The sequence below is a fragment of the Pristis pectinata genome, chromosome 6 (assembly GCF_009764475.1).
Source record: "Pristis pectinata isolate sPriPec2 chromosome 6, sPriPec2.1.pri, whole genome shotgun sequence".
Lineage (NCBI taxonomy): Eukaryota > Metazoa > Chordata > Chondrichthyes > Rhinopristiformes > Pristidae > Pristis > Pristis pectinata.
This window is the reverse complement of record NC_067410.1, coordinates 64357432-64375238: the sequence shown is the minus strand read 5'-3', so window position 1 is coordinate 64375238 and position 17807 is coordinate 64357432. Positions and strand designations below refer to the sequence as shown.

General features: G+C 38.6%; 1 protein-coding gene across 4 annotated transcripts in view; it reads right to left on the bottom strand.

Annotated features, from left to right (window-relative positions):
* amer3 (APC membrane recruitment protein 3) overlaps window positions 1-17807 on the bottom strand; it is a 121441-nt gene that overhangs the window by 101600 nt on the left and 2034 nt on the right. For 2 of the 4 annotated variants that reach the window (XM_052018994.1, XM_052018997.1), the window contains exons 1-3: window positions 15344-15425; window positions 12913-13018; window positions 7685-10860 (exon numbers count right to left, since the gene is read on the bottom strand). In XM_052018994.1, the coding sequence (XP_051874954.1) occupies window positions 7685-10837 (3153 nt within the window). In that variant the 5' untranslated portion in view covers window positions 10838-10860; window positions 12913-13018; window positions 15344-15425. Of the gene's footprint in view, window positions 1-7684; window positions 10861-12912; window positions 13019-15343; window positions 15426-17807 lie in introns of those variants that run through there. The other 2 variants (XM_052018995.1, XM_052018996.1) reach the window with 2 other exon arrangements.

Below are 17807 nucleotides of genomic sequence, written 5' to 3'. Positions count from 1 at the left end.
AGAGGAGGTGCTTGAAAGACCAGCTGAAGTTAAAATGGATCAAGTGGTAAGAATAAGAGAAGATGGCAGTTGAATGTGTGGCTGATGAGTTGGTGCAGGGGGCAAGGTTTTAGATTTTTGGATCATTGGGATCTCTTCTGGGGAAAGTGGGACCTTCCATATTAGATCTAGTATTAGGTAATGAACCAGGTCAAGTAACAGATCTATCAATGGGTGAGCATTTGGGGGACAGTGACCACTGCTCCCTAACCTTTAGCATTGTTATGGACAAGGATAGGAGCAAAGAGGACAGGAAGATATTTAATTGGGGAAGGGCAAATTATGAGGCTATAAGGCTAGAACTTGCGAGTGTAAATTGAGATGACATTTTTGAAGGGAAATCTACTATGGAGATGTGGTCATTGTTCAGGGATCTCTTGCAGGATGTTAGAGATAAATTTGTCCCAGTGAGGCAGAGAAGGAATGGTAGGGTGAAGGAACCATGGGTGACAAGAGAGGTGGAACATCTAGTTAGGAGAAAGAAGGCAGCATACATAAGGTGTTGGCAGCAAGGATCAGATAGCGCTCATGAGGAATATAGGGTAGCAAGGAAGGAACTTAAGAAGGGGCTGAGGAGAGCAAGAAGGGGACATGAAAAGGCCTTGGCAAGTGGGGTTAAGGAAAATCCCAAGGCTTTTTTCACGTACGTGAAGAACAGAAGGATGACGAGAGTAAAGGTAGGACCGATTAAAGACAAAGGTGGGAAGATGTGCCTGGAAGCTGTGGAAGTGGTGAGGTTCTCAATGAATACTTCTCCAGTATTCACCAAGGAGAGGGGCCTTGATGATGCTGAGGACCGTGTTGATAAGGGTAATGTTCTAGAGCATTTTGCTATCAAGAGAGAGGACGTGTTGGAGCTGTTAGAAAATATTAGGACAAATAAGTCCCCGGGGCCTGACAGAATATTCCCCAGGCTGCTCCGCGAGGCGAGGGAGGAGATTGCTAAACCGTTGGCTAGGATCTTTGAGTCCTCGTTGTCCATGGGAATTGTACCAGAGGATTGGAGGGTGGCAAATGTTGTCCCCTTATTCAAAAAAGGTCGTAGGCATAGTCCAGGGAATAATAGACCAGTGAGCCTTATGTCTGTGGTGGGCAAGCTGTTGGAAAGGATTCTTAGAGATAGGATCCATGGGCATTTAGACAATCATGGTCTAATCAGGGACAGCCAACATTGCTTTGTGAAGGGCAGATCATGTCTCACAAGCCTGATAGTGTTCTTTGATGAGGGTAGTGCAGTAGATGTGGTCTACATGGATTTTAGTAAGGCATTTGACAAGGTTCCACATGGTAGGCTTCTTCAGAAGGTCAGAGGGCATGGGATCCAGGGAAGCTTGGCCATGTGGATTCAGAATTGGCTTGACTGTAGAAAGCAGAGGGTTGTGGTGGAGTGAGTGCATTCAGACTGGAGGGCTGTGACTAGTGGTGTCCCACAAGGATCGGTTCTAAGACCTCTGCTTTTTGTGATTTTATTAATGACTTAGATGAGTGGGTGGAAGGGTGGGTTAGCTAGTTTGCAGATGACACAAAGGTTGGTGGTGTTGTGGATAGTGTGGAGGATTGTTAAAGATTGCAGAGGGACATTGATAGGATGCAGAGCTGGGCTGAGAAGTGGCAGCTGGAGTTCAACCGGAGAAGTGTGAGGTGGTACACTTTGGAAGGACAAACTCCAAGGCGGAGTACAAAGTTAATGGCAGGATTCTGGGTAGTGTGGAGGAGCAGAGGGATCTGGGGGTTTATATCCACAGATCCCTGAAAGTTGCCTCACAGGTGGATAGGGTAGTTAAGAAAGCTTATGGGATGTTAGCATTCATAAGTTGTGGGATCAAGTTTAAGAGCCATGAGGTAATGATGCAGCCCTACAAAACTCTGGTTAAACCACACTTAGAGTACTGTGTCCAGTTCTGGTCACCTCATTATAGGAAGGATGTGGAAGCGTTGGAAAGGGTGCCGAGGAGATTTACCAGGATGCTGCCTAGTTTGGAGAGTATGCATTATGAGGAGAGACTAAGGGAGCTAGGGCTGAACTCTTTGGAGAGAAGGAGGATGAGGGGAGACATGATAGAGGTGTACAAAATATTAAAAGGAATAGCTGGAGTAGACAGCCAGCACCTCTTTCCCAGGGCACCAGGGCTCAATACAAGAGGACGTGGCTTTAAAGTAATGGGTGGGAAGTTCAAGGGAGATATCAGAGGAAGGTTTTTTACCCAGAGAGTGGTTGGGGCATGGAATGCGCTGCCTGGGGCAGTGGTGGAGGCAGGTACATTGGTCAAATTCAAGAGATTGCTAGATAAGCATATGGAGGAATTTAAAATAGAGGGATATGTGGGAAGAAGGGGTTAAATAGTCTTAGGTGAGGTTTAAAGGTCGGCACAACATTGTGGGCTGAAGGGCCTGTATCGTGCTGTACTGTTCTATGATTCTATAATAAATTACCTGTTCCCAATGGAATGCATTCTAAGTTGCTCGGGGGAAGTAAGGAAGGAAGTAGCAGAGGGCTGGCCATAATGTTTCAAACACATATAGTTCAAGGGGTGGTGGAGAATTCTAAAGCCTACACAGTTATTCAGGAAAAGGTATAAGGATAAACCCAGTAACTGCAGACCAATCAATTTAATTCAGTGGTGGGGAAAGTTGTTCAAACAATAATCAGCAGTCACTTGGACAAAAGTGGATTGATTAGTGAAAGCCAGCCTGGAATTTTTAAAGGCATATCCTCTCTAAATTTAGACAGTGTATTTTGAGAAGTAGCAGAGAATCTTGATGAAAGAAATGTGGTTGATGTTGTAGATGTAGAGTTCCAAATAGCATTTGGTAACGTGCCATCTTGTCATTAAGGTTGAAGTCCATGAAATAAAAGGGGCTACAGCAATATGGATAGAAACTTGGCTGGTTAACAGGAAACAAAGAGTAATTGTGAAAAGTTGTTTTTTCAGACTGGAGGGAAGTGACAGTGGAGTTCCCCACAGGTCATTCCTAGGACCACTGTTTTCTTAATATATGTTGATGATCTCAACTTGAGTGTGCAAGGCACAATTTCCAAATTTGCAGATGATACATAAGTTGAAGGCATAATGAACTGTGAGGAGAACAATAATAGTGAGGCTCCCAGACCAGATACAACACTCCAACTCCGGCTGAACAGGCTGGTAGAATGGGTGGATAGGTAGCAGGTGAAATTTAATAGTGAAAAATATGAAATGTTTTGGGAAGAAGAATGAGAAGAACAATATAAACTAGAAATATAAACCCGATTATAAGGGAGTTGGCTAAGTGACTGAAAGGAAAGAATCTGCGGTGCTATGGAGAAAGGAGGCGAGAATGCTGTTAACTGGATTCCAGAACAGAGAACTGGTACTGACTTCATGGTTGAAATGATCTCCTTCCATACTGTAACCATTCTGTGATTCTAAAATCAAATATTCCAGTAATTGGCCATAGGATGAAGTAGGCGCAACAACAGATTACTGTCTATTTATGAATAAAAAAATGCCTGCACATAAATGAGAATAAACCATCTAATGCTTACAATGATTGAGGAGACTGGAGCAAAGAGAGTGCAAAATACATTTTCTCCACAAAGTGAGAGATGCTAAGGCTGGGAAATGATTGCTTTTCTATTTTTGATCTGATGTTTGTCTGTAGTGTACCCGAGGGACTGGGCAGAGACCAGATAAGGAGTACATGAGGGTAGCACAACAGCTCAGCCAGAAGAGCTGTTGCCTCACAGCTCCAGTGGCCTGGATTCAATCCTGGACTGTCAGTGTGGAGTTTGCATATTGCCCGTGTGACTACTTGGAGTTCCTCCAGGTGCTCCGGTTTCTATCCACATCCCAAAGATGTGCAGATTTGTAGGTTTATTGGCCATGGCAAAATGTCTTGAGGGTGTTGGTGAGTGGTGAAATCTCGAGGGGTTGACAGGAATGTGGGGACAATAAAATAGGACTAGTGTAGGATTACTGTAAATGAGTATGTGATGGTTGATGCAAACTTGGTGGGGCAAAGAACCTGATTCCTTGCTGTACCATTCTGTGACACTATGATATCCAGACTGGCACTGTGGGAACAATAATAATAATAATAACATGAGTTTCTAAAAATTTGCTTTTCTGTTTGATGTCAGGTGTCACAATATTTGTGAAATAAGAAATTAACTATAATGGGATTTTGACTGAAATTGCTAATGTCTATTGTTGTATAATTTTCCAATCTGACACAATAAAGAAAAGTATATCTCTCTCTTTGTTCTCAACTCACTTCACCACATCACCCCATCAAGTTCCAATCCTTTCTGGCTTGCACTTCCTGCCAAATCCTCATCTTTTCTGAAGCTATTGTCTCCTTGCTGTGATGCATTTGTTTAAGCACATTTCCTCCTGACAATGAGGTCCATATTAAAGTCTTTCCCTCACTGTGAGGATTGGAACATTCTGTTCAAATGTCATGTTATTCTCCCCAATTGTTTTAACATAAGTTTACCACTGCCCCCTCACCCCTCACAAGCTCTGTCAATATGCTGTCTGAATGACTAGAAGATATGTGTGGTCACACTTTGTCTTATCGGTGTCACATACATGTGTGGCACAGTGACAATCATAAATGTTGGCAGATGACAGATGACAGCTGGTGCACTGAAGCACAATATACCCTGAGCACACTTGTGTCAGCTCCCTTTATTTGCTATTTTCCTAAGGGTAATATTGTGTGAAATAAATTCAATGTTGCAGCATAATTGTGGTCTGAGAGCCCTTCAGCTTGTATGTATAAAATTGATCGGAAATCAAGAGAACATCCATACTTTTTTAATAATCAGTTATGAAAAATAGCAGAATTGTCAATAACAGCAGGCTACCTAACTCAAGTGCTTCATCAGCTCGGGCAATAAAATGAAAATGAATGAAAGGAAACAGCTCAATGCAACAAATGATGAATGATTATCTCCATAGAAGTCAAAAAGATGCAAAATGCCCTCATATCCTTTATTTAAGTAGCTGTTGAGCAACCCCTACCTTTTGCTTAAGCAATAACAGTATTTTGCCTGCCTGGTGATTAGCCATTTTAACATTCCAGCAGTGTGTAACAACGGCTAACAGGACGTGCTCAGTTTTCTCTCTATACATTTGTCTGAGAGTTGGCGCATTAAGAAATATCTATCGGGACACAAGTCATACAAAACTAATTGGAGATCTAGAATCATTAATTGGAGACTGTAAGTACTGTGTAACAATAGTTGAGGACTGAATCAGGGTCAAATTCAGCAAACAGATATCTCTAGTATAAAACAATTGCCTTTTAACCTCACTAGATATATATATGATGTTTTCTAATCACGTAGCTTCCTTGACTTTTGTCCATTTAGTATTCATACAAAATTTATAATGCTACATTTTTGCTAAATGTTCCCTGACCTTGTGGTCAGGCATATGCCTTCCCTTATGAGAGAGCAGGGCACCTGAGCTTGCTGCTAACCTTGCCACTGCAGTCGCCTGCCCTTGGAGCCACTGTAACCTGAAGCAGATCGCCAGGTGCAATACTCTGCTGGGACGCTGGGAGACTGGTAAGGTCAACAGAGTGCAGAGCCTTCCCAGTCAAGGCAATACCTACAGTTTTGTTTTGAGAGGCGGTTAAGGTCCACCTCCAGACTCACCAACAGTCAAACCCATCAATGAGATTGAAAAACAATTAAAAATAGTTTTAATATTTTTAAAAATCATTGAAAGCAATTTAAACAATTATGATAGCTAATTCCTATGAGACATTTAAAGACTAATGCACTTAAATCAAATAAAGGAAAATACACTGCCCTTCTACAGGCAGCTATTTCTTCCGGGTTCACTGGATTTGGCTGGGATAGCTGGAACAGGCTTGGCAAGCAAATTCCCCAGCCTAAGGGCTAAGAAATATGTGGAAGCTTGCATTTCCCTCTTGGATTCCATACAATGGATCCCAGTTGTTCCGGGATTTGTGATTAATCTGCTGGAAGTTTGCAATTTCCACCTTAATGCAGGAACCCCAAGTATCCATCTATTACTTGGGTAAAATCCAGCAGTCCAAGTGAAACTGGAAAGATCCAGCCTTTAAGCCATGCTTCCTTAATTATTCGTGAGCAATCTATTGATTAAGTAAACAATAAGAGCTTCATGCAAAACATTCCTGTCATTCTCATCACAAACATTTTCACTTTATCAGACTATATATGGGTCATTGAAAAGGTTTTACAGTTATGACTCTATTGTTCCTGGATATTTGTCTACAAATTTCATCCTTGCTAAAATAATTGGACTTCCTCATAAACTTCTAGTGACCCTCTGCCTAATAACAATGACTTTAGACAAAGTTCATAAGATAACAGAGTAACTGTAATTTGAATAATGAGCGGGTTATGGCTACAATTGTAATTGGGAGCTCAAACAGTGAGAAATTATTGTATTTCATTTTAACCCCAATAAATTGACAGATAACATTGTTAGATATTCTTAATTTTGGGGGCATAGATATAAATAGCAAATGAAACAACTTGGAAAATTATATTTGAAATACTTCTTATGAGATGAATGCAATGGTCACATTTTATCTACATGCAGCTCCAATATAGACCTCATGTCGTCTTTGCATGCATTGTGGAAACTGTGAAGATGATAGATTTTTACCAATTTATTCTCTATGTGCTTAGCACAGCAGCTTGTAAATTATGGATCTTACTGAACTGAGAGAAGAAGGTTAGAATGGAAATGCAGTTAACTACAAAAGCCATTGTATTTGGATATATCAACATCTGGGTCAGGAAGGGGATCAGATCCAAATTTACAGTGAGATAATCCTGCATGGTTTCAGGAAATCTATTATACTGCCTTGGCATGCTTCTAATGAGACTTCAAAATCTTAACTTTACCATATAAAGCTAATTCTTTGTGAGCTTGGAACTGCTTTCTCAATTTTCTTGATGACGACAAGACCATTCCCAAAATAAACTTTAAAAAAATTTCTCCCAAAAAGTCCCTTTGTTATTTTTTTCCCAACAAATAATTGTGCACAGCAGATTACATGCACCACCTTCTCTGCACTAGTTGTCCCTAGATGATACCAAAGGCTGGTCTGTCAACATGGGAAAATTTGAAGCACAGAGCAGACAGCAATAACTCGTATGATACCCACATGATATCCTACATGTTCTTCTGTTTCTATGCTACTTGCCCATAGAGAAAATGTCAAACTTGTTAAAAAGTACACGCAAAGCAATGTGTGTGCAGTATATAGTGATCTGAACCTGGGGAATCCCTGCTGTGGGGCATTTATATTTAATCTGCTAATCCATTCCAGGAATTTGAAATTAGCAAATCATATGGTGATGTTAATTAGTTAATTAACTATATTCAATTATGTTATTTTGATACTGCTTATCTCAACACTGACTTGAGATTACATCACTGACACCTTAATTGTCAAGCTCTTATTGCACCCCATGTTCCATTTAAATTGATTTAAATCAAAGAGCAAGACAGTTTCCACATATTTGTACAACCCACTTTTACATTCATTCTGACTTTCATCTATTCTGCTTACAGCCTTGCAATTGCTCTTATTGCTGCTTGAATTAAGAGGCACCAGCTTTCTAAATAGCATTTCAAGTAAATACATCATTACTTACTGATTGTTTTATTTTGTCAGATTTTCCTCCTTTTTTGCGACTGCAATGTTCTTGAGTTGAGACGTGGCTGCATATGCCCTGCAATGCAAGTGGCTTGTCTCTGGAAGCTGTAGGAGGAGAAGATGAGCTAGGAGACGAGGTGAAACAAAGACTGCCTTGATGAGAGGAAGATTTCCTACAACTTCTGGAGTTTTCCACTTGGTGCAAACATCTTTGGAGACCCGAGCAGACTGATTTTGAAAGAGGCAAGCAGGAAGGTTGAGAAGATGAATAAGCATTTTCACTTAAACTTGTGCTGCACCCATTTCTCTTGGGACATGTGGCTTTGGTGTTTCCACTGGAAATAATTTCATGCTGTAATTCATCAGACTGACTGGCTGCATCCAGACAGAGAGGCAATGCATTTTCATTTAAAACAATGGTACTGCAGCACTGGCTTGATCTCCTTAAGTCAGGTTTCTCTTTGGTTTTTCTAATCAAGGACATGGACTGATGAGTAGCTGAACTTGTCGGTACTTGAACGATTTCATGAGATGATTCCATTCCAGTAAACTCAGGACTTTGTGCAGAAACATTTTCCTTTGTCTTCTTACTACTGTCGGGTGTACAATTATTTTGGACTTCAGTTGTTTTCTTTGCTCTTCTGTTGTAATTTACATAGTTTTCAGCAAGTCCAGTATTTTTGTTTTCTTTGTTATGTTGATCAGCTTGCAAAGCAAGAGCAAACAGGCAGTCCTCGATAGTAGTTTCTTTACAGAACTGCCTAGTCTCACCAGTATTCATTTTTAAGGATGCCACACGTCTAATACAGTCCTCCAGTAGCTGAGACACATAATGATCAGCCTCTTGTTGCCTTGGATTGTTGGAATTACACTCCTGATCCTTCTTTGGTCCTGAATTGTGATTTTTTTTGTCATAACTGCTCAACACATCAGATATGCTGCGTTTTCCAACAACTGAAAAGCAAGAAGAACATAGCATCACTTCAGGAAGGTTGGATTCCACTGATTTCCTACAGTTTGGGCAAAGGATAGTTTTACTGATTTTCACAATGATCATAGGCTCCAATGTTGCTGCATTCTCTCTTGCTGTTGCCAATGTTTTGCTCAACTCTCCTTGAGGGGGAGGTGCCAACAACATATCCCTCTTTAATAAAGTGACTGGGATAACTTTGTTAGTAGAAGTATGATTACTCTCTAAGAGCCCAGGATCATCATCCCTGTGCATTAAATTCACAGATGATTGAACATCATCAGTCGATCCAACACATGAGGATGTTGTATTTTGATGATAAAGACTTGTTCTATTTTCAAGTTTTCCATTCTGTATCATTGATGTGGCTTTGGCTGGATTGTTAACCTCATTCTTCTTTGGAATTCCATCAATGCGGGGAACAGAATGGCCAGCAGACATATTTGTTAAACTGATTATGTCTGTCCTTGTTTGATCATGATGCTCAGTGTTATTTTGAATGTTCAAACCAAACTCACTTGTTTCCGTCTTTTGCCTAAGCCAGTTTACTAGACCCATTGCCAAGGAAAGTTCAGTATCACAGAGTTTTAATAAGCATTCTTTACCTTTCCAACTGCCTTGGAAGAATTCATGACAGTTTATATCCACCGTAGGAGATGGAGCCATGTTTTCTTCAGCTCCTACATAAAAACTATACATAGACAATGGAGTTTGGGGTTGAGCCACAATATTCTGCAATGAGGACCCTTCTTCATCTAAGATAGGACTCATCCTAGGCTCCTCTGGATCATAGAAAAGTTCATAGAGGGCATCACCACTATAGCTGTCCCTGGGAAATTGTCTACTTGCACATGGACTTTGTGAACGTTTGCTTTCATCCTCTTCTTGCCCTGGAGAAAATGAATCATAGTATCCTTCATCACTGGTCGATGTTGATTCCTGATGGTCACTCTGTGGTGTCCCCAGTTCCACGTAAGCATCTAAATTTTTTTCAGCTTCCTCAACATCTTCTTTCTCCGTTATGTTTTGAAATTCTAAAGGTGAAAGAACTAACTGTTCAACCCCAGCATTAAGTCCTAAGGAGTGTTTGGGTTCTTCACTTATGGTGGGTTCCTGAACTATTTCACGTGCTGTGTCAGAGTTGCTCATGTTTTTCCAAAATCCATTTAGCTCCAAGCCGTCTGTTTGTCCCGGTGATGCAAGTTGTTCTCCTCCACCTTGAAAAGATTCACCTGAAGGAGTCTGTTTATCTTCACATTTTTCAGTTGCATTTTTAAAATTGTGACCTGCCTCCAGCTGATCAGTGTTTTCGTCATCAGCAAAGATTTCCCCACAACCTGTGAGGGAATCAAAGCTCTTCAAAGAAGCAACATCTTCACAGAGAGTGCTACTACATTCAAAGGATGAGTCTGAGGGTGGGTCACTATCAGTAAAGTATTGTGCTAAAGAATCACCAGCATGAGTTAAAATCTTTGAACTTCTGGATATATTTTTATTAGGTCTTAATGTCACTTTACCACTGAAAATTTTGGAGTCTGGTTTGTTGTCCTTTGATCTCAATGGTACTTTCTCCTGTCTGTTTCTCCTTATTGTAAATAGGCCTCTGAAGCCTCTTTTGGGCTTTCTCAGTGAAAGCCGTCTATTTGTAATGCATTTCGTGATTGATGGAAGTGATTGTGAGGAAGGACTTGGAAGCTCAATTACTGAATGTTTAGGTTGGGCTTTGACCCTGCTTTCACACAATCTATTCATAACAAAAGGCCCAGTGGGCACAGCAGTTTCTGAGAAATTTATAGCATTAATAATTCTATCTTTATTTTTCTCAACTGATGTCATCACCTTATTTTCTTGAGGCTTATCCTCTTGGGCGTAATCACCATCTTGTGCCATGGATACAACGCAGTCATGAGTTTTGCTTTTTCGTACAGACCTCTGAACATTCCAAAGTCCAAACTGATCCTCTCCTTTCTCACCTTGTGCAGAAGCACTTGTAACACTCCGAGCTTGCCCTGTTCTCAAAAACAATTTCTTCACTTTTTCATCTATGCAGCTTCCTCCGCCAGTAAATGAATACTTATTAACTGACCTTCTCTCAAAATCAATATCAATGAAGGTCTCCGCATTTTTAACAGCCTGTTGCAGGCTATACTTCCGAAAGTTTCTTGTTCTTCTTGAATCCATTGTTACAGGTCATATATTCTCTGCTAGGAGGAGAAAAGCATTATTTGTACCTTTTTTATTCACATTTCATACTGACATATTTATCTTCACATTTGCATTGGGAAATATATGTTTAGACAATTACCCTGATCAGACATTGCAATCAGCAAATTGAGCATCAGAAATGAGAAAATAAATATTTTTCCATCTTCAGCACTAAAATTAAACAGTGCAAATGTTGGTCTGCAGATGTTTAATGCACATGTAAAATTATCCTTCATTACTTTAACTGCCTCAATATATTGAAAAATGTGGACAAGAAAAATTCCTCTGAGCCCATTCATGTACAGCAATAATTTCAATATTGAATTGTCAACAACAAACACTTCTATCGATGCCATAGGATAAGACAATGTAGAACCAATTCTTCTCCATATCAACAATATTTTGATTCCACCCTCAAAGAGTACGTTTTCTAAGAACAGAAATGTTCTGTTTGGTTCTCATGCCAACCATCTGACTAAGGTTGTCGATCTGTGACAAATTATAGGCAGACTAATGCTGTGAGCCCATGTGGTTTAGAAACTGCATTGAAACTGCACAAGCTTATGTTCCATAATTAGGGAAAGCTTATTTTATAATATAAATTTAACTCATGCCCCAGAAGTGTGCAAAGTAATACAGTATGCCACATAGGTCATGGGCATTTTTTGTCATTATGTATGTATGATATTACTGTTAATTAATAATAGAAGAAATTTAAGATTTGAACCTAGAACCTTTATAGACCAGCAGGTTATTGGAGAGCTTTAAAAAATTGGTATTGATTTAATTGAAGAATTTTTCTGTACATTAATCATTGCTGTTGGAATGGTATTAAAGATCATCAATGTAGAATACCTAGATTTCAGGCAAGCAGTTATGTTGTAACATTATCTGGGGACTATGATTTATCAGCCCTTGGAATTTCAGCATGATCGGAATGCTGCCTTCAGTGTGATGAAGAGCCATGAATAAGTAATGAGGAATTGCTTTCACTAGTTAGCAGGATGATAATGAGAGAATAAAATTTTTAAATAATTGCAAAAGAAATTATAAGGGAGATTAGAAAATAATAAATCTTCATGCAAGGGGTGATTAAAATACTGAACCACAGGGGCAATGCAGACCCAGGCATCATGGCTCCTAAGGCTGTCAAGAGGATAAGAGCAAAATCTTCAAAGTGATAGTGGTAGGGGTTCCTATTATGACAGAAGTAGCAGAAAGCCCTTGCCACAAACAAAAAGTGATGAAGGGTGTTTTGTCTGTTTGGTAGCAGCAGAAGAGATATCTCAACTGGGGAAGAATTTTGAAAGATCTCATTGTCCTGATCCATGTCTAAACAAACAACATAGTTACGTTGAGAGAGAATTTCCTACTTGAGTTAAAGTAAAAAGCAAAGTCTTGAGGAAATAATCAATATAAGGGAATGATCTCTGGATTACTGCCAAAACCACATACAGTATAAGTTAACATAGAGAAATAGATCAAAACTGGGTAGTATAGTGGCTAACTTACTGGACTAGTATCAGAAGCTTTGACCATTGACCTGAGTTTGAATCCCATCATGGCAGTTGGAGAATTTAAATTAATTAATCTAATTAAATTAATCTGATTTTTTTAAAAATTGGTGATCTCAGTAATGTTCATCATGAAGATACCAGATTGTTGTAAAGATCCATCCACTTCAGTCATGTCCTTCAAGAAGGGAAATTTACCATCCTTGTCTGGCCTATATGTCACCCCAGACCCTCAGGGTAACGTTGGCTCTTAATTGCCTCCTGAAATAACCAGCAAGCCATTCAGTTCAGGGATAGTTAAGGATAGCCAATAAGGGCTGGGCCTATTATGTGAATGGAAAAATATAGTAAAACAAGGAGGACTCATTGGGAAAACAGGGCTTCATTTTCATGAGGCACTGGCACCAGAACTGAGAAAAGAAGGATCTCTTTGGAACTAGAATTGCAACAATGTCCTGGTGGGAATGTTGAATAAGAAGATGGATTAGTCTTTCAACTTGTTAAGATTGGAAGAAATATACAATAGTTGAAACAAACCTGAATATAAATGAAACGCAGAAGTATGGCACTCTTCTAAACAAGGATATGCATCAGGATTATAAAAGGAAGTCAGAGGAACTTCATGTACAGCAACACATAGGATCTGTAATAAAGCAGGGGAACAAAAGAAAATAACATGTTCCAGCCCAGAAGTCAGGGGTGCCAATAATTTAATGAACAAAGTCAAACAAATGAACAAAACTGTATGCAATTACAGTACAAACAATATTGTGGATAAGTAATCAGCAGCAAGGTATTGAGCAGATGAAACGTAAAGATCTCTAATCTGAATGGGAAGTGAGATGTCACACAGGTCAGATTTGCTGTTCACAATTTATGCTAATAATTTATACCTCAGAATCAAAAACATATTTCCAAATTGGAGGGACAGTTTTGACAATGGGAATACCCAATATTGCAAAGTTGCAAGAGACATTAATAAATTGAAGATTGGCATAAAATTTGCAAAGTACTTTCAATACAGGTAAATGTGAGGAATTAAATCTTAATAAGAAAAATAAAGGTGTTGCACATGTACAAGGAAATTTAAGAATCTAAATGGGTGGAGAAGCAAAGTAATCTGGGGTACAAACACACAGATAAGTGAAAGTTAGCAAAACAGTTAACCAGGTAACAAAAGAATAAACCAATCAGTACTGTTATTTTCAAGTAGTATAGAAAAGAAGAGAAGTCATTATATGGCATTATGTGCATTTCTAGTTGCCATATTATAAAAACAATATGAAGGCACTTTAGAGACTGCCAAAGAAGTTTTTAATTATCAGAAATAGAAGTTTATTCTTGCCAGGAAAGTACGAACAGAGTAATCTCTTTTTTTTGTAAAATGAAAAAAAAAACTGAGGAGCAACTTAGTAAAATCTTTATAATTTTGGATAACTTTGATGGCAGTAGAGACATGGAAAATATTCCATTTTCAGGGAAAGAGTGAAGCTGGAAGTTATTTATATAAGACAGTCACCAAAAAACCAAATAGGGAATTTGGATAGGGAAATGTATTTACCTAGAGAGTAGTACTAATGTGAAACTTACTACCACGGGGAATGGTTGAGGTGAATAGATACATTTAAGTGATGGATAGATGCACATTTGAGGGAGAATGCAATAGAAGATAGTTAAATGAGAATGGATCGGGTGAGGTTTTTGTGCTATCTGGACTGGGTTGATGAGGTAGCCTATTATCTATGCTATAATCTCTCTATATTTCTACATTACAATGGATATTATGCATGGTTAATCAAACTTGGGTGCTGGCACTAGATTTGAGCATCAACATCCTGCATGAAAATTGGATTTTTTTCCAAAATAGTCAACAAAAGAACAAAATATCACAAACATATAACAGAAAATCTCTGAAAATTGAACATTAACTATTCAGGAAAAAAAAAGAGTATTTCATTTCAAAAATCTCAAAGTACTTCACACAATCTTTCAAGTGCTGTGACTGTTGTTCTGCAGCAACTATTGTTTGCATCATAATGCAGCACTGAATCATAGGTGGATGTTCATCCTTGGCAAGGATACCTGAACACAATACACCTCATGTCTCAATTTATAGACAATGATATCACTTTGGCTAATTGGGATATGATGTTATTGGACACGTGTTTGCTTAGGATTTTTTTCTCATTTCTGTTAACATTTAAACCTTGAATCAGGAAGATTCCTCGGGAGAGTAAATGAGATTACTCAAATGAGCAGCCTGTTACTCTGAATGTGAAGGATGGGATGGATGTAAAGTGAGCTAACTTATCAGAAAAAGAAGAACGATGATCAAAGGGGATATATTAATCCTAAGTGCAAAGTGAAACTAAATGATGCACGTGATGCATTAATACTCGCAAGTCTGTTGTAAAACTATATAACAAATTTAATTATCACATCTACTTTTGAAACAGAATAGAATTTCATCACCATTTTTTTTATCCAGGAAGTCTTATAACCAGATACTGATTCACCATTCATCCTCTTCCTTTCGTGCTGGTTTAATGCAACACTCCATACAGACACCAGCTAAATAAGGTGGCCAGAAGGAACATGGAATATTGTCAGAAGGCATCTGTGAATATGTACGCTAAGATCTTTCTGTACATTTATTAGTATGTTACCATTTAATGTGTTTTTTTTCCAGTTTGTTTACCTAAAAAAGGTAATACCTTGCACTCCTTTGGAATAAATTCCATTTGCCACCTTTTGCCCATGCAGCGACTCTGTTAGTGCCTCCCTACTGCCTAGAAATTTTTCCTCACTATCAAATGCATTAATAATTTTGGTATCATCAGCAAGCTTCTGAATCATGGTCCTACATTTAAGTCCAAGTCAACAATACATATTACAAAAAGTACGGGGTCGGATACTGAAACCTACTATTCACATAATTCCAATCATTAAAACACTCATTGATCATTACCCTTTGATTTCTTCCACTGAACCACCTTTGAATATGATTTGCTACTTTTCCTTGGAATCCTTGTCTCCAACATTCCAGGTCAATCTTTGTCAAATATCTTGCTGAAATCCATGTAGATTGCATCAAATTCACTACCTTGTTGATCCTTCCTGTCACCACCACAAAAAAAATTCAGTCATTAACCAGACACAGCCTTCCCTTAACAAATCCATACTAACTGTCCTTGATTACTCTATACCTCTGTAAATAATATATGCTGTCAGTCAGATTTATTTCAATAATTTGGCCAAAAATGTTAGGCTGACTGGCCTGTAATTACTTTGTCTGTTCCTTACTCTTTTTACAAAAATGTTAACCATCTTTCAGTTCTCCATCAACACCACACCTAAATCCAAAGAGGTCTGGAAAATAATCAGCAGAGCCTTTGCTATTTCTTCACCTGCTTCTTTCAAGACTCAGAGATGGAGTTTACTCCAACCTGATGACTTATCCATCTTTAGAGATGCGAGACCACTTAAGTCATTTCTCTTTGGTTATCATTTTTAATTCTTCACATTATTCCTCTTTATTGGCAAGTCTGGATCACTCCCCTCTTCCATGAAGACAAATGCAAAGAATTCATCTTGAACCATACTACTGTCTTCCACTCACAGGTTACCATTTAGATATTCAACAGTTCTTACTCTCTTTTTATATCTTCTCACACATTTATAAAATAAAATCTGATGAATATCCTTTGGTTTACCTGCCACTATATTTTCATGTGCCATCTTTGCCTTCTTAATTTCCCTTTAAATTCCACCCTTGAACTTTTCATACCCCTCTGCCCTTTTTGCAATGTTGAGCTCTTGGTACTAGTCATAAGTGTTTTTTGCCTATTCTACCCCGTTTGTTCTTCAACTTCCATAGACCAGGTTTGGGAAATCCCTCCTTTCCTTTATGGGGAACTACCGCCACTTTGAAAGCTACCCACAGCTCTGACATTGACTGACCTTGAAATAGTTGTTTCCAGTCCACCAGTTCACTTTGGTAAGTCATACCTTAGCCTGCTAAAATGACGTTATCCCAAATTAGAATTTTTACTCCTGATGTATCTTTCTTCTTTTTCATGATCATGCTAAATCTAACCAAATTATAATCATTGCCTCCAAGACACCCTCCCAACCTTTCTATTTTCCTGATGTTCGTTCCCCAAAATCACTTTGCTTGTTCGGCTCACTTGATACTGATTTGAAAAAACGGGGCCCTTTTTAATGTATTTCAAGAATTCTGATGCTTCTATACTATTTATCCTGCTACTTATCAGTTACTGCCTTGTTGTTCTCAAAAGCTTGTCACATATTTGTCTTCTGTCTCTCCTTGACCTTTTGGGGAACCTAACGTATGTTCCCAGCAATGTAATTGCCACTCTTTTGCTCTGAGTACTAATCCAGAGACCTGAATTAGTACTTGAATAACTATAACCTACATATTGCCATATTGGTTGATTTATCAGCCCTCCTTGTAATGGCTTTCCAGACAAATATTGCTACACTCACTCTTTTATACCCCTCCCTATCTTGCCTGAAAATCCTGAACAAGGAATGCCACTCCTGCCAATCTTTAAACCATGTTTCAGTACCAACTACAACATCAAACTACCACATCTCTTTTATTGCCCTTAGTTCATCATTTTTAGCTCTAAGGCTCCATACATTAATGTATTCACAGTTAAGTGCTACAAGGCTTCCTTGTTTCTTTTATTCTCGTTGAGAGATACCAGCAACCTCCCCACATCAAATGTCTGCACAAACATAAATGCTAAATCAGATTACCAAGTCAGATCACAATAAGAATAAACGTAAGATCAATATTAACTTTTCCGGTGTTAAATTAAGAAAATCTCCAATTTGGTCCATGAGAAAACAAATTACTAATGCGCAAAAACAGAATACATACTGAGTATAAAGCAAAGCTTTTATCTCTAAAGGCTACACTGCAGGTGGTATTTTAGCCCCCAAAATGTTTGTCTTTTCCTCCTGTGAAGCAAAATTATATCAGGTCTGCTTTGAGATTACATATTCATACCAGGTATATGTATTAAATATTTTTATATTCATTTAATCAAGGTGTAGGGGGAAAAACAAGCTGTTGGTGAAGACAATTACAATATTAAACATTCTAGTGCACTGCCCCCTGGAGATGATGTGGTACAACGATCAATGAAATGGATATAAAATTGATTTGCGAATAAAGAATGTATGAAACATGCTCAGAATAACTGGGTAACTGTTCTCTTGTAAGCAAAAATCGCCGAACTGAAAAAAGTATGTCCCGTATTAATTGTTATGAATTGAAGAAAAATAGGTTGATATTTCCTCCCTTGCTTGTAAGGTCAAAATGAACACACAATCGCGTTGTATTGCAGCTGGGTTTAAGCTGTGAAGACTAAAAATGAGGCGAGGATTATCTTGCATTAATGTGT